At 50.0% G+C, this 17,086-nt stretch overlaps 1 protein-coding gene across 2 annotated transcripts; it reads right to left on the minus strand.

Annotated features, from left to right (window-relative positions):
• Positions 1 to 1,005: 1,005 nt before the first annotated feature.
• On the minus strand, positions 1,006 to 15,624 carry TRIM63 (tripartite motif containing 63). Of its 2 annotated transcripts, XM_040229645.1 has the most exons (9): positions 15,322 to 15,622; positions 14,032 to 14,204; positions 10,771 to 10,939; positions 9,676 to 9,771; positions 8,278 to 8,511; positions 7,160 to 7,182; positions 6,736 to 6,860; positions 2,667 to 2,738; positions 1,006 to 1,595 (listed from the first exon to the last, which is right to left on the minus strand). In XM_040229645.1, the coding sequence occupies exons 1-9, from the start codon at positions 15,478 to 15,480 to the stop codon at positions 1,585 to 1,587; spliced, it is 1,062 nt and encodes a 353-aa protein (XP_040085579.1). In that variant the 5' UTR covers positions 15,481 to 15,622; the 3' UTR covers positions 1,006 to 1,584. The 2 variants fall into 2 exon arrangements, 1 of the variants encoding a protein (XP_040085579.1); XR_005719129.1 differs by having other exon boundaries at positions 6,736 to 7,182; positions 15,322 to 15,624.
• Between the last annotated feature and the right edge of the window lie 1,462 nt (positions 15,625 to 17,086).

Raw genomic sequence — 17,086 nt, forward strand, 5'->3', positions numbered from 1 at the left:
TGCTATGTAACGTCCAGATCTTGTAAGTAATAAACCTTTATTTTTTAAACTTTCCTGTTGCTTAGTACTTAAAGGCATCTTGAAATTAACAAGGATTACAAGGGCCGGTCTAACCACGTTAGTCATTAATAAGCTGAGACCAGCACAAAAACTACGCCCAACCCCACAAGACCTGGAGGCTCCTCTCACCACCTGCAGAGTCAGCTGACAGCCCCTGAGCATCCCCCACAGCTGCCCAAAGGGTCAAGTGACACAAGGGACGCTCAGGGCATTGACGCTCTGGGAGGCAAACTCCAATCCTAAGAGATGGGAGGTGAAAGAAGCCAGTAGACAAGTCTCCCCCTTCTTCCTACTGATGAACTGTTCAAGGCACATTATTCTTTCTGCCCTGCTGGAAGCATCTCCCATGCTTGAGCCAAGCAGCCAGCTCTCTTGGTGAAGCTGTGGCCAGCTGGGTAACGTGATACTTTATATATTTGATTTCCTCCCTAGTGGCTCAGCTGGTAAAGAATCTACCTGCAGTGTGGGAGACCTGGGTTCAATCCCTGGGTTGGGAAGATCCCCTGGAGAAGGGAAAGGCTACCCACTCCAGTATTCTGGCCTGGAGAATTCCATGGACTGTATATACAGCCCACGGGGTCGCAAAGAGTCGGACGTGACTCAGCGACTTTCACTCCACTTCACTTTCCTGCCTGACTTCCACTTCCCTTCACTCTGGCTGTCCTGGGAATGTAGCTCAACTATTCACTCTTTGCCTCAGGCTGTGTTTTTTAGAGAACCAGAGAACAAGGCATTAAATGAAATCTTTTCTGACAGGCTGTCAGGGCCAGTTTCCCAAGGAGCTCTCATTGGGAAATGCCAGTTTGAAGGACAACTTGTTTGGTGGGATAGAAACCTGGGTTTTTGCCATTACTGTCTATTTCCTGCCCTACACTTTCTAGCAGGCCTTCTGTCCGTCTGCCCTGAACTCTCCTCACTGAAAAATAAGGCTGAATGAAACCCAGCTCTTTTAGTAATAATTGGAAGAAAGCTCTGTGCGTTTATTAAAACAACATATAACACGAACTCGGTCACCGTCCCTTATGTGGGGTATAGACACTGAAATACAGTACATTATCCTTTCCTGGACCTGTGAGTGCTACGAAGTCCTCCCACCAAGGAGAGGAAGTGGGCAGCTGTATCAACCTGGCTTCCTTCCCTTCTTTATAACAATCGCCAGTCACACAATGACCAGGCATTATCATACAAAAGTTCCTTTACAAAAAGCACCAAATTGGCATACATATACAAGTATACAAAAATCACATTTAAAAAATGTACAAAATATTCCATTTTGCACCAACGTAGAAAAGAATCCAGTGTGGTTGTTTCAAGCACGTTTCCAATTCTGGTTCGCAACGCTGGACACCGCGGTGGGGCCCTACTCCTAGTTCCTGCTCTCTGAGCAGAGAGAAGACACACCTCCCCGTTGCCCCTCCAGGGGCCCTGACCCCCCCCACCCTGGGCCTGTCACTAAGGCAGCTGGGCCCATCCCCACCCTCCCCGGTCTCTCTGCATCTAGAGGGTCTCTCCCTCATCATCTCCTTACTGGTGTCCTGAAAGAAAAAGACAAAGAAAAACAAGGTGAGATGGGAACGCAGGAGGATGCAGGGCTTACCAAGCTGCGGGGGAAAAGTTATCAAACCCCAGTTCCTGCCTGGGCTTCCCTGGTGGCTCAGATGGTAAAGCATCTGCCTACAATAGGGGAGACCTGGCTTAGAGCCTGGGTTGGGAAGATCCTCTGGAGAAGGAAATGGCACCCCACTCCAGTACTCTTGCCTGGAAAATCCCATGGACAGAGAAGCCTGGTAGGCTTCAGTCCATGGGGTCACAAAGAGTCGGACATGACTGAGTGATCGCTAACTCCTGCCTGACCTCCTCCTTTTAAAATCAAAATGGAATTTAGCTGCCTGAATGCTATGGATTGCAGATCCAATGCAAAAAAACTACAGATGGCTGAAAAGTGAAAGTGTTAGTTGCTCAGTTATGTCCAACTCTTTTGTGACCTCATGGACTATAGCTCAGCAGGCTCTGCTGTCCATGGGATTATCCAGGTAAGAATACTGGAGTGGGTTGCCATTTCCTTCTCCAGGGGATCTTCCCAACCCAGGGATAGAACCCATGTCTCCTGCATTACAGGCGGATTCTTTACCACTGAGCCACCAGGGAAGCCCCAGCATGGTTCGCTCTTTCCAAGCTTTCACAAGATGAAAATCCAAATTCTTAATTGAAATCTTCTTTTTAAAAAACAAAAGCTCCTTTAAAAAAAAAAAAAAAAAGACTACTAATTTTTAAAATGCTGACAACTAATTTTTTTAATTTTGAATTTTGAGCCAAGCCTGAGTGCTCTCTCTATGACTTCTGTTATACTGTGTCACTTTCCATTTAGGAAGGTCATTTAGAGGTAAAGTGAGAGCTCTTTATTATGAATAGTTGGAGGGACTTCTCTAAGAGAAAAGGGAACGGGATTTTACCTTCAAATCTCTTTTTTAATTTTACCTTAAACACTCTTAAAAAGGGTTTAAAACCCCTGCTGGGGACTGGAAACATCACCCCCAGAGTCACTCAGTAGGGATCTCAAGTTGTCACTGGAGGAATGAAAAAGTGGAGGTAGGTGGGCATCTCACCTTCTTCCTTCCCCTCTGTGGACTCTTCCTCTTCATGATCTTCTTCTTCAATGAACTCCTCCTCTTCCTCATCTGTGTGTGACAAAGAACAGTTGCCTTAGGTTGGGGCTGGTGTCTCAGAGGAGAAGTTCAAAGGAGATCCAGGCTGGAGGCACCCAGTTCAGTTCCGTCGCTCAATCGTGTCTGACTGCGACCCCATGGACTGCAGCACACCAGGCCTCCCTGTCCATCACCAACTCCCGGAGTTTGCTCAAACTCATGTCCATTGAGTCTGTGATGCCATCCAACCATCTCCTCTTCTGTCGTCCCCTTCTCCTCCTGCCTCCAATCTTTCCCAGCATCAGGGTCTGTTCCAGTGAGTCAGTTCTTTGCATCAGGTGGCCACAGTATTGGAGTTTCAGCTTCAGCATCAGTCCTTCCAATGAATATTCAGGACTGATTTCCTTTAGGATGAACTGGTTGGATCTCCTTGCTGTCCAAGGGACTCTCAAGAGTTTTCTCCAACACCACAGTTCAAAAGCATCAGTTCTTTGCCACTCAGCTTTCTCTGTACTCCAACTCTCACATCCATACATGACTACTGGAAAAACCATAGCTCTAACTAGACAGACCTTTGTCAGCAAAGTAATATCTCTGCTTTTTAATATGCTGTCTATGTTGGTCATAGCTTTTCTTCCAAGTTGCAAGCGTCTTTTAATTTCATGGCTGCAGTCACTATCTGCAGTGACTTTGGAGCCCCCCAAAATAAAATCTCTCACTGTCCAGTCAGGATCAAAGGGCCATGTGGTGACCTCAGGGGCCCAGGAGGTGATGGGCTTGGTCCTCCCTCCTCCAGCAGGCTCCAAGGCAGGGAGGCTCAAGACCTCCTTTGTTCTGGGAGCAGCAGCATCTCTTCCCTGGTCTGCCTGTGGCCAGAGGAGACCCCGGCAATGCACACCCAGACCGTCTGCCTCTGCACACAGAGTGTCATTCCCTGGGAGATGCAGGGAAATGCCTTGGTCCCCAGGAATCAGAGTCCTTATCCTGAAGGAATTTGCTCAGTCTTTGAAATTTGCTTGCTTCATACTCCTTGTCCAGTTTCCCACATTCCTTAGCCTACAGGGCCATGGATACAGGGTGGGAAGCCCTTCAGGGGCCATCTGCTCATTAGCTGCCTGAAACTGAGCCCCAGATGGTGACTATGGTACAAGCTCTGTGCTCACTTTCCCGTCCTGGGGTCTTGCCTTCAGGCTCTACTCACAGGGGACAGGCCCCTTCCCCACCCCCTCTCCCAAGCCCCTTCTTTGAGCCTTTGGGTGCCCTGAAGGGGTCAGTACAGACTCTTTGTCAAGAGTATCTGGAGAAGGGCTTGAAAGAGTTAATTCCTCCAAACTGACAACTGGGATCTGTGCATAACCCAAGGAATTTTTGTGTGTGTGTGTGTGTGGGGGTGGTTTAAACCATTATTACAATTAACTACTTACAGCAGCATTTGCTAAGAATTTACTATGTGCCAAGTGCTAACTTGTGCTAAGGACTGTACACGCGTTGCCTCATACAATCCCCAGATGACCCTCGGTGGAACCTACACTTACTGCCCATGTGGCCTCTGCAAGTCACTCACCTTTCCTTGGTTTTATTTTTTTATTTTATATTGGAGTATAGCCGATTAACAACACTGTGATGGTTTCAGGTGGACAGCAAACGGACTCAGTCGTACGTGGTCATGGATCCATTCTCCCACCTTTCCTGGGTGTTATTGCCTTGACTACAAAAGAACTACCTCTTAAAGTTGTTGTATTAAACAACAGAATTCATGTCCAGGGCTCAGTGGCCAGGACACAGAAAGTTCTCAATGAATGGTAGCCATGGGTACTCTCCCCATTTACCCGTGAGGACACAGAAAGGCTCAGGGAGATTACTGAAGGCAGTGCAGGTATTCACAGTGTCAGACTGCTCACATAATATGATCCACTCTTGAATATCTTAGTTTAGGGAGGATGACTTCAGGGGAATCTTCCCAACCCGGGAAGAACCCAACCAGGGATGGAACCAGGTTCCCAACCAGGGATGGAACTGGCTAGCAGCTGAGTTCTTTACCACTAACACCACGTGGGAAGCCCAGATGATCTACAGCCATGGATTTACCCAAGTCCATTGACACCTCCCTGGTGACTGGCAACTTCCCTGGTGGCTCAGACAGTAGAGAATCTGTCTGCGATGCCAGAGACCCAGGTTCGATCCCCGGGTCGGGAAGATCCCCTGGAGAAGAAAATGACAACCCACTCTAGTATTCTTGCCTGGAGAATCCCATGGACAGAGGAACCTGGTGGGCTACAGTCCATGGGGTCACAAAGAGTTGGACACAACTGAGCGACTAACACTTTCATTGACACCTCAGCTTTGGGATGTATGTCGTCCTTACCCAAGAATAGAGTATATTTGGCTTTCTGAGAATGGATTTAACACTCCGGATTCTGAAAGCTTGCAGGTGAGCAGACACAGGAGGTGTCAAGAAGCTTTTCTTTCTCCTGCAAGCCCATTCACAGCTCTTCCCTGCCCCTACACGACCCCTACCCCTCTTTCTTACTCTCAGCGGACCACTGGAGCATTATTTCTCACACAAAGGCAACATTCAACAGAACTGGATCTGCCCTCCCTCTCTTTGTTGCTAACTAGCTACCTTTCAACTGTGAAACCTTGAGTGAACCATCAATATCTTTGTTCTCCATCTGGTTCCTCATTCTTCTTATTATTTTTCCTTTATTATTGTTATGGCTATATTGTTAAAATTATTATAGGTACGCTGTGGAAAAGTAATCATAGACAGAAGCAAGGACAGAATATAGATAAATTAAGGTGCCTGAGTATCCAAGTTTACAGCATAGGAAGCTGAAGCTAAGACTAGATTTAGGCAATAACTAGTATATGTCTAGTACCCTACAGAGGCCTCTGAATCAATGTCTTATTTGTTGCACAGCATCATTCGGTGGTCATTATCAGTAGGCCGATTTGTAACCTAAGTTTAAAGTGAGGAAATGAAGCTCAGAGAGGTGGAGGGAACCATCAAAATGCCACACAAGATAAGAAATGGCAGAACTGGGTGGTTCCGTGGTTAAGAATCCACCTGCCAATGCATGGAACACTGGTTCCATGCCTGGCCTGGAAAGAGTCCACCTGTGGGAGGATAAGTAAGCCTGTGCTCCAAAACGAGAAAAGTCCATTCACTATAACTAGAGAAAGCCCACACACAGCAACAAAGACCCAGTGAAGCAAAAAAAAAAAAAAAAAATAGAAGTAGCAGAACCAGATTTGATCTTAGGTCTGCCTGATTTTATGAAGTTAAAAGATGCTTGCTCTTTGGAAGAAAAGCTATGACAAACCTAGACAGCATGTTAAAAAGCAGAGACATTACTTTACCAACAAAGGGTCTGCCTAAAAGCTATGGTTTTTCTAGTAGTCATGTATGGTTGTGAGAGTTGGACCATAAAGAAGGCTGATCGCTGAAGAATTGATGCTTTTGAACTGTGGTGTTGGAGAAGACTCTTGAGAGTCCCTTGGACAGCAAGGAGATCAAACCAGTCAATCCTAAAGGAAATCCACCCTGAATATTCATTGGAAGGACTGATGCTGAAGCTGAAACTCCAATACTGTGGCCACCTGATGCAAAGAATTGACTCACTGGAAAAGACCTTGATGCTGGGAAAGACTGAAGGCAGGAGGAGAAGGGGACGGCAGAGGATGAGTTGGTTGGATGGCATCACCAGCTTGATGGATGTGAGTTTGAGCAAGCTCCGGGATTTGGTGATGGTCAGGGAAGACTAGTGTGCTGCAGTCCACGGGGCTGCAAAGGGTCAGACACGACTGAGTGACTGGACTGAACTGAACTGCCTGATTCCAAATTGCCTTGCTGTTTCTATCACCCCAAGTTCCTCCCTATAGCAGATCCATACATAATTTATTGAGCTGGGCTCATCCAGATGTTGACTGTACAAGTCTGATGGATATCTGGGTATGTTTGGCAGTGTATCTGCCTCCAGGTGGGGCTCAGTGGGAGGGAAGCTGACTTCCAGGGGAAATAATCCCTTACCTGTCCCAAAGTCGATGGTCCTCAGGGTGTCAGCTACGTGCTCTAAGTCCAAAGCAAAGTAGTCCATGTTTTCAAAGCCCTGCTCTATCTTCCCCAGCTGGCAACCCTTGGAAGCTTCAACGATGCTGTGGGGCAGAGAGAAAAGGGGGGAGGGGCACAATGAGAAGCTCCAACTTACACCAGGGCACACGCTTGTGTCCACACCCAGGCCTTGCATCCAGAGGCTTCCCTGGAGGGTGGAGTATTTTCCCTTGGGTCACAAGCAGAATAGTTGTCTAAGACAGCAGGGATGCAAAGGCTAGGAAAGGTAGCCCGGGGGTAGCCCCTCCCAGCAGAACTAATGCAAAGGAGGAGGCCTTCTGAACATGTCAGAGGCCCTGAGGGGAACTGGGGCCTTGACTCACAGCCCTGGGGAGACACTGACCTTCTGATGAGCTGCTTGGCACTCTGTTGGGGGAGAGAAAGAGCAAAGAGTTAGAACTGCAGAAAGGGGAGCCCCAGGAAATCAGCAAAACCGGTGACCAGGCATTGTCGATGCACACTTGGTGCCATACCCTTGCCCAGCTTTGACCTGTTCATCGGCTTCAGCCAAACAGAACGTGGATTTTCCCTCTGTCCACGGTCTGTGCAGGCCTTGGTCATTATCCTAGGACCCTCCCGTTGTGGCAGGAAGCTTGAATTCTAGGAGTATTCACCTAAGCACTCTTAAACACGGAAATCCCCAAGATGAGAATCAGATTCTAATCACCTTTTTATACCCGATGTCTAACACAAAGCCTGGCCCACAGTATGTGCTTAGGAAATTTTTATTGAACTTAATTCTTCCTTACAAAATCTTACAGCTGATCCCTTCATGTTTCCCCCAACAAGCTCTTCTAGGGTAGGGCTGTCTCTTTCATCTGTCTCTGCATCTCAGCAACTGGCCTACACCAGGTGCTCAGTTAATAGTCTCCACATGGGCACTGTATTTTGCAGCTTGCAAAGCCATTTCACAAGCATCCTTTTATTTGATCCTCATAAAATCAGTTGAGAGGAAGGGAGGGAGAAATTGTTACATGCTCACTATGCAGATAGGGGCTTCCTGGGTAGCTCAGCTGGTAAAGAATCTGCCTACAATGCAGGAGACCCCGGTTCGATTCCTAGGTGGGGAAGTTCCCCTGGAGAAAGGATAGGCTACCCACTCCAGTATTCTTGGACTTCCCTGGTGGCTCAGATAGTAAAGAATCCACCTGCAAAGCAGGAGGCCTGGGTTCAATCCCTGGGTTGTGAAAATCCCTTGGAGGAGGGCATGGCAATCCACTCCAGTGTTCTTGCCTGGAGAATCCCCATGGACAGAAGAGCCTGGCGGGCTACAGGCCATAGGGTCACAAACAGCTGGACACGACTGAGCAACTAAGCACAGCACATGCAGCTGAGTCTTTAAATATGAATGAGCTTGAAATAACTTCCCCAAAGGCTTAGTCTTTGGTGATCAGAGATGGAGCCCAGCTTGCCCCTTGGAGCTGCTGAGTTGAAGGCCCACCCCCTCCCAGGACTGCTCACCGAGAGGAAGATGGCGCCACCAGGCTCGTCCAGAGACTGGATGGCCGTCTCCACCAGCTTGGTGGACTTGTCCAGTTGCTCCCGGTACTGCTGGATGAGGGCCTCGAGGAAGCCGAGCTTCTCCTCCTGCTCGCACGTGATCCGTTGCAGCAGCTCGCTCTTCTTCTCGTCCAGGATGGCGTACAGCATGTCAAACTTCTGGCTCAGTTCCTCTTTCACCTGGTGACTGTTCTCCTGGGGACAGAGATCTCCGAGTCACGTCCTGCAGGTCCTCCTTCCTATCCCCTACCCTTCCTTCCTGGGATGGGTGTGCTAGGAATGAAGAGTCGAGAGCTGGGAGGGATTTACCGCACCCCCATTTTGCAGAACACGAAACAAAGCCTTAGCCGGAAGAAAGCATTTGCTAGGGTTTGCCAGCAATGTTTGGAGGCTGGCATTGTAGAGAAAGCTACACCTTTCCTCGAAAGTGGAGACTCTAGGGTCAGGCGGGATGACATATATGGGCCTCCTGTGTGCCCCCCAGTCACATTCTTTCTCCACTTTAGGACCAAGACCAGATTTGGGAAGTTCTGCATCATTTGGTCCCCAGAGAAGTGGAGAAGCAGCCCCCCACCGACCCCTGGCAATGGTATCCACATTGAGGCTCCCTGCTGTCCAACACTGACGCTACATTTTAGTTTTCTTACCTGTAAACTGGGTATAATAGTAGCATCTAATTAGACTGGGGGCCCCTCATGGATAATAACATCCTTCTTCCTTCTCTGAACCTATACTCACACAACTCTACCCATTAGAAATACACTGATCACTCCCAACCCCCCATGTCATTCCCAGGTCCCCACCTCAAGGGGATATGAAAAATCATGGATGCTTTTGCAAGAATAGAAAAGGGTCCTCTGCCTCTACAGTGTTGCTCCTCAGAGTGTGGTCCATGGACAAGCAACTTGGGCAAATCCTGGGAGCTTGTTAGAAAAGCAAAATCTCATGCCTCCTTCTAGACCTACTGAATCAGAACTTGAATTCTGACAAAATCTCAGGGTGATTTCAAGTTTCCCATTAAAGTCTGAGAAGCTTTAGTGTACAGCACACTGGAGAACAATGCTCTAAGAACTATTAGTTCCCTGAATAAATGGTGGAAATGACTGAAGGGGACACTGCCTGAAGTCAGGGACCTGGTCTGTATTCCTCGTCACCCCATCCCCAGCATCTTTGGCAGAGCCTGGTACCCAGCTGTCCTCAAGAAACTTTTGTGAGTGAATGGATAAATGGATTAGTCATTCCCTCCCCAACCATCCCTGTGTGAACACTCCTGGCCCAGGCTCCACGGGGAAGCCACCCCAGAGACCAGGTTGCCCTGGGAGGCTTCAAACACCCAGGCCCAGCTATGCTCCCCGTCACCTTGGTCACTCGACAAGAGTCCTCCAGCTGAGTGATGATGGTCTGCACACGGTCGTTCCCTGCCACCAGCATGGAGATACAGTTACTCAGCTCAGTCTAGATGGGAGGGACGGTGGGGGGAACAGGAGAGGAGAGACAGAAACAGTCTCAGGGCCCACCCTCATGGGAGTGGCAGCAACCCAGCACCCTCACTCCCCTCTCTGCTAGAAAGAGCCTCTTTCTGGGGTGCAGCTCAGGTCCAGAGCAGAGAACACCAGAGAGACACTGCATCCCCCATATCACAGTGGAGGCACAGAGAGGGGACGTGAGCTGCCCCAAATGCACAGCAATGTGCTGGCCAAGGAGGGGCCTGTTTCTGGGAATGAAAGGATTCAGAAAAAAAAAAAAAAATAGGTTGGAGAATTCTAGAAGAGAAAGATCAAGGGAAGAGAGGAAGGAGGGGAGGAAAGAGTAAAGAAAAGGGTTATTGTTGCTTAGCCACTAAGTCGTGTCTGACTCTTTTGCGATCCTAGGGACTGTAACCCACCAGACTCCTCTGTCCATGGATTTACCAGGCAAGAATACTGGAGTGGGTTGCTATTCCCTTCTCCAGGAGATCTTCCCAGCCCAGGAATTGAATCTGTGTCTCATGGATTGGTAGGTGAATTCTTTACCACTGAGTCACCTTGGAAGCCACAGCTTATTGCATATACAGGGTGGTGGGGCTCTCACAGGCCCAGGGACCCAGGGAGAAGGCTGCCTCTTGCTGCAGGGGGATCTGGGGAGGGGTGACCAGCACAGGAAGAGGCAGCAGGGGCCCAAACCACACTGGATTATAGAAGTCGTGGCCTGAGAGGACCCGGGTGACTTGGCCCTGGGATCTGGTCTCTCCCTTGGGGCTGTACCCAGGTGCCCTCAAGCGGCTCTAAGTATAACTCATGAGCTCAGCCATCTCCCCAAGGAAGGCAAGGGCAGTTCTCCCTGCGGCCCAGGACATCCCTCCAGGGGGACTATTCCTGAAAGGCCGGCTCAGCAGATCTACGGGGATCAAGTCCTCATCCTGAATCATCTGTCCAGCAGGCCTGGGCTTGGGGTGGGAGGCACTCAGGCCAGTACCTTCTGGCCCTGGAAGACACTCTGCAGGGGAGCCACCTCGCAGGCCTTGTGGGCTCCGAACACCTTGCACATGGAACACGTAGGCACCTCGCACGTGAGGCAGTAGATGTTGATTTTCTCATCTTCATGCTCCTTGCACATGGGGTGGCTGCTCTTCTGCAGCGGCCGGCTGGAGTGGAGAAGAGTCATCAGTCACGAGGTGGGGTCTCAAATCCCTGTCTTCCCCTGCAGCCCCCGGAGCCCCCCATCCCACTCCATATCTACAACCCGGTTGTCTGTCCTGAATCCTTTTCTTTTCATTCTCTGAGGGCCCAGAACCAGGGAAGCCAATGACACCAAGACTAGGATTCAAACTCCAGTGATGGAGTTGGCCCAGGCCTGGCTAGTGCAGGACCTGGAAAAAAGATGCAGGATCCCAGAGTCATTTTGAGACATTCTGGAAAAGAAGAAACTGGGTCCCAGAAAGGTGAATGGACTTGCCCAAGGTCGCCCAGCAAGTCAGGGCAGGGGAGGCTAAGGTTCATTTGTTCTAATTATAGTCACCAGGCTCTTGGTTACAGCAGGTTGGGCTTCCAACAAAGCAATTTATATTCATGGCCTCACTGAATTCTATATTTAATCCACCAGACTGTAATCTCCGTCAAAGCAGGGAAACTTGCCTGTAGTCTTCAGCCCTAAATCTGCAGTGTACAGTGCCTACATGGAGAAGGTGGTGATTAAATATGGGTGGGAAGAATACATCAGTAAACATGCCATGAAGGTGTACCAAGGCTCTGAGAAGGAGGTGGTATGTGTGTCCCAAGTCACTCAGCGAAAGCAGAGGCAGCCCAGGGCCATCCAATGGCCCAGCACAAGCCTTAATTTCCAACCTGAGAGTCTTTTCAGGATCCAGAGTTGCTTCTTTCTCTTTCTTCCCAAACACACACTCTTAGGATGACTTTCTCCCTTCATCTCTCTCCTCTTAGGGCCTCGGGTTCTCTCACAGTCACTTCCTCCCTGAGATTCAGTTTTTTGAGTCTAGGTTTTACTGCCCCGGCTAACTCTACACTCACCTAGAGTCAACAGCGCGTCTACGTCATCTCTGATTTCCCAGCCCCTTACACAGCGGTGTGCGTGCATGCTCGGTCACCTAGAACTGTCTGACTCTGCGACCCCATGGACTGTAGCCCACCAGGCTCCGCCGTCCGTGGATTGCTCCAGTCAAGAATACCAGAGTGGGTTGCCATTTCCTTCTCCAGGAGATCTTTCCAACCCAGGGACTGAACCCATATCTCCTGGGTCTCCTGCATTGACAAGCAGATTCTTTACCACTGAGCGAAGGCAGGCAGGTCATAAATGGTGACTTTCCCCCATCAGGTCAGTGCCTCCCCTCCAAACAGCCCTGCATGACTGATCACACCCAGGGCATTACTGTCCCCTCAAGATCTTAAATAAGCTCCTTTCCAGACTTGACTTCCCAGGGCCCCCCACGCTGGCAGGGCTCTCCCTTTGGCACCTGTCTCTGCCCTCCAGGAAGGGAGCCCTGGGGTGAGAGCAGGTGCAAAGGTGAGGCACGATCTTGCAGTCTGATGCCCGTGTCCCCCATCATCCCAGATGCCCATCCTCCCACCCCGGGCGCCAGCGTCAGGGTTCAAGTCCACACTCTTCTGCCGCTTACTCATGGTGACCTTGGACAAGTGATTTCACCTCTCTGAGCCCTGGTTTCACCGCCAAGCTACTGAGACCATGGCAGGAGGGAGCAGAACCTCAACAACTATCGTCATCATTCAGTTCTGGGCAAAGGCCTGGGAGGGCTCAAACACAACTTCCTCTTCCTAGGTTGACTCTCTTATTTTGGTGCAATGATTTATTATGATCATGATCAACAACATAACTGCATTTTTGTAGTGTTGAACTCCGGCAACATGAGAGGCAGTAGCAGTTAAGAATGTTCACCATGGAGTCAGTCAGACAGGCTCCCTCTCAGCTTCACCTCTTGCTAGCTGAGTGGCCTCGGACAAACCTCTGAGTCTCCATTTTCTCATCAGAAAATGAGGGTAAAAATGGCTTAAAGGATTACTGTGAGAATTAAAGTGGGGATAACGCATGGAAAATGCTTAGTGCGGCGCTGCACACAGTGGATGCTCAATAAATACTTGCCATCTTGAACACTTCCTATCAACATCCTATTTGATAGTCATAATCGCATCTCTTACTGTCCATTTCTGGAGACAGAGGAGATAGAGGCCCAGAGACTCACCCACGACCCTACAGTGCCTGAGTAACAGAGTCAGAGTAGTGGACACGATTCTCTGGGTGGAGCTTTCTCAAACAAGGACTAGTCTTTCGGCTTCTGGGGGCACAGGACACTGCCTGCAAGCACGTATTTGGTGAGGGTTTGGGACCGCAAGGGCCATGAGGAGAGTGGTGTCACTCACTGGATGACACCAAGAGCCAGGGCTGGGGGATAAGATGAGCCTCTCTTCATGCCTAAGGGAAATGGCTGTCTGGACTAACTGGCATATCTCTTCCCGCTAGGGGACTGGATCCAGAGCAGGTGAAGGAGGATGGGGCCCCGAAGCGCTGGACGCCCAGGACATGCTGATCAATAAAGATCTCCTTGGTAGCTTTATCTCTCCCCAACACGGCACAACCTCCACCAGGCACACATTCTGCCCAAGAATGAGTGGCTATTTCACAATCAGGGAGAGTTGGAGCTAGATGGGTTGGGCTGGGTCCCAGCAATTCTCCTCAGCTGCGAAACTCTGGGTAAGTGATTTTACCTCTTTGAGCCTCAGCTTCCTCCTCCATGAAACAGGGATGATGAAAGCCATGCTAATCCATAGAACTGCTGGGAAGCAGCAGCAGGAAGCATTCCTGGTGTTTGGCACTGCTGTTATCATTATAGAGCAACTCAGTTTGTTCTCACTGGGCGCTTTCTCTGCTCATCAGGGCCATTTATCCAGCCCCAGTGGCTCCCTCTCCCTCACTCTCCCTCTCACATCTCATCTGTCCCCTGATTTTGGTCTCAGTATCTCCTAGGAGGACAGCCTAATGTCTGGGTCCCCTGCCACTCACTGGATGACACTAAGAGCCAGGGCTGGGGGATAAGATGAGTCTCTGTTCATGCCTAAGGGAGACGGCTGTCTGGACTAACTGGTATATCTCTTCCCGCTAGGGGACTGGATCCAGAGCAGGTGAAGGAGGATGGGGCCCCGAAGCGCTGGATGCCCAGGATGGGCTCAGGCAGGGGGACGGCCTCCCCGTGGAGGGAGCACTGACCTGGAGCACTCCTGTTTGTAGATGTCAATGATGTTCTCCACCAGCAGATTCCGCTGCAGGCCGTACACTCCGTGGCGGTCCATGATCACCTCGTGGCGGCAGGAGGGGCAGCGAAAACGGCCTCCAGACATGGCCGCGGAGCCAACCCGGCCGGTCCAGTAGGGATTGGCAGCCTACTGGCAACAGGGGTGGAGGTGAGGCTGGAGCTCCCCACTCAGCTCCTTCCCTTTCTGACCTCCGACTGTCTTCCCCATTGATTACCACCACCATTCTCATCAAACCACACGACTTAAAGCTTCCCCTCGGCTCAGACCGGTAAACAGGCTGCCTGTAGCGCCAGAGACCCGGGTTCAATCCCTGGGTTGGAAAGATCCCCTGGAGAAGGAAATGGCAACCCACTCCAGTACTCTTGCCTGGAAAATCCCATGGATGGAGGAGCCTGGCAGGCTACCGTCCATGGGGTTGCAAAAAGTTAGTCATAACTGAGCAACTTCACTTTCTTTCCTAATATGAGAGAGCCAGCCCACTTACACAGGGAGTACCTGAGAAGCAGCTAAGGAATCAACAGGTTTGGAGGTCAGCAGACCGAGGCTCAAGTCACAGTAATTCTTGGAATGACTTTGGGTGAGCAACCTTTTCTCACCAAGCCTCAGTTTGTCCATTCATGAAATGGGCATGTAATTAGAGCCAGCTCCTAGAGTTGCTACTTTAAAGAAAAAATAGAGACCATTCTGTACAGTGCTTCTGGGGAAATTTGAGGCCTGTCTCTTAGCCAGGATGGACACACACTCTCATTCTTTTCTTAAGGAGATGAAGCCCCTCCTGCTCCCCATTATAGGAAACAGTTTCAAGGGGAAGATGCCTCTACTGTCCAGTGCCTCTCAGCCACCCTCCTCCTAAAGATCTGGGCCCCCTGCCACCACGGAGCTGGCTCCAGCCCCTGGGGTCTGGTTTCTCTCTCCTTTCTGCCTGCCTCTCCCACTTATCACTTGAGGCATTTGACTCCTGATTGGAGAGTCAACTGCGGTGCTCAGGACAGGGTGGGGTAGCTGCAGGCAGGGTAGGGAGGGGACAAGTGCGTCATGGAGAAGGAATTGTTTCAGCCAGAGCCGCCTCCCCAGCCCCATCGACCCCTTCCAGAGACTTCGGCAGGGTTCACTGTGAGGGGGGGAAAAACAAGTCCAGTTTGGAAAGGTTCTGGACTAAGAGAGAAGTTTTCTTTTCGCTTTCATCACAGGAAGACTGAGTAGCTGCCTGGAGCCCCAGTTCTACGCCAGACCCAGCACTGACCTGGAAGATGTCGTTGGCACACTTCCGGCAGAGGTTGTGCTGGCACGGCAAGATGACCACCGGCTTGGTAAACATCTCCAGGCAGATGGGGCAGATCAGCTGCTTCTCCAGGTTCTCCATGGGGTTTCCATCCTGGATCAGGCTCGACTTATAATCCATGTTGTCCTGGGGACAGATGTGGGGACCCACCTGGCTGCCTCCTTCACCTGCCTCGCTCTGAGCAGACCTGGGGGTCTTTGTCACAGAATGCCCGCCCGGAGCCTCTTTGCCTTCCTCTCCTGGCGCCCAAATTCTGCCTTGGTCTGAGGCCCCTCTGATATTTATAGCTGGGCCCTGGTCACATGAGCCCCAGGAGGAGACCAGCTGAACATTCCGGTGCCAAGTGGCTGGCGAAGCTTGAGTTTCCTCCAGGCCTGAAAGACCAACCCTCTCAGATCACATGTAAGGATGAGCAGCCGCTGTTCCCTTGGGATGGGGGTCGAAAACAAGAACAACTTGTTCGTGGGCAGGCTTGGGGCAGGACTGGTACCCAGAGTTTCCTCCAAAAATTAGTCTCCCCCTACAGCAGGCTGGTAAGGAGTGAGGGGGCCACTGAGATTTGTGGGGTTAACAGCCAATGCCCTCTCACTGACCTAAATAAATCCATCCCCTTCTCTGGAGTCCTGGGCAACTCCCCAGATAAGGCCTACCACGGAGCACAGCATGTTGCTAAAGACCCTGAGATGTCCCCAACCAGGGCTAGCCCATCCCTCCATTCCTTGGCCACTAATTCCATATTTTTTCTTTTTTTTTTTTTCTTTCTGGATTGCATGTAGGATCTTAGTTCCTCAACCAGGAATCGAACCCACACCCCTTGCAGTGGAAGTATAGAGTCTTAACCATTGGACCTCCAGGGAAGTCCCTAATTCCATTTTAATACAAGGGTTCCTTCCCTTGATACAGAGTCTGTTTCCTCATTTTATAGATTTTGACACTGAGGTTTAAGAAAGAAAGGATCTTATTCAAAGTGATCTGGGAAGTAAGTGGCAAAGCCACAAATCTTATTCATTCATCAGACACTGAGTGACTAAACAACAGTGACAATCTATACATCAGGCAACAAAGTGAGAGATAAATGAGTAATCCTTTTCCCTGCCCTGGGAAACTCACAGGCTAGGAAGGGAGACAGACACAAATAACTATCATGTAGTGCCCCGAAGCACTGTGTACCCACTTAGACATTATCCAGATGTTCCCTTCTGCTTTCTGCACAAATTTACATTTTTCTCCACATCCTTCTGGACCATATTCCATGTTGGCTGGTAGGAGTTGTTGTTCAGTGGCGAAGTCAGTTCTGACTCTTTTCGATCCCATGCACTGCAGCGCATCAGGCTTCCCTGTCCTTCACTATCTCCCAGAATTTGCTCAAACTCATGTCCATTGAGTCAGTGATACCATCCAATCATCTCATCCTCTGTCACCCACTTCTCCTGCCCTCAATCTTTCCCAGCATCAGGGTCTTTTCCAATGAGTCAGTTCTTCGCATCAGGTGGCCAAAGTATTGGAGCTTTGGCATCAGTCCTTCCAATGAATATTCAGGACTGATTTCCTTTAGGATGGACTGGTTTGATCTCCTTGCAGTCTGAGGGACTCTCAAGAGTCTTCTCCAGCACCGCAGTTTGAAGTCATTAGAGCAGCTCTAATGTCTTTAAGGTAGAATGTCATGCAAAGGGACATGGGTATAAGGTGCTGGTATGAGAGTGGGAACACTATCACTGGGCCCCAG

This window comes from Oryx dammah, unplaced genomic scaffold (genome assembly GCF_014754425.2).
Source record: "Oryx dammah isolate SB20612 unplaced genomic scaffold, SCBI_Odam_1.1 HiC_scaffold_27, whole genome shotgun sequence".
NCBI classification, from domain to species: domain Eukaryota; kingdom Metazoa; phylum Chordata; class Mammalia; order Artiodactyla; family Bovidae; genus Oryx; species Oryx dammah.

Bases quoted from the DNA above. Each gene is read 5' to 3' on its own strand.
- TRIM63 (XM_040229645.1), bottom strand. From the start codon at position 15,480: ATGGATTATAAGTCGAGCCTGATCCAGGATGGAAACCCCATGGAGAAC. The intron at 9,772-10,770 runs GTACTGGCCTGA...CCTCCCATCTAG, and splicing joins GTGTCTTCCAGGGCCAGAAG to ACTGAGCTGAGTAACTGTAT. The intron at 7,183-8,277 runs GTGAGCAGTCCT...CTCCCCCAACAG, and splicing joins GTGGCGCCATCTTCCTCTCG to AGTGCCAAGCAGCTCATCAG.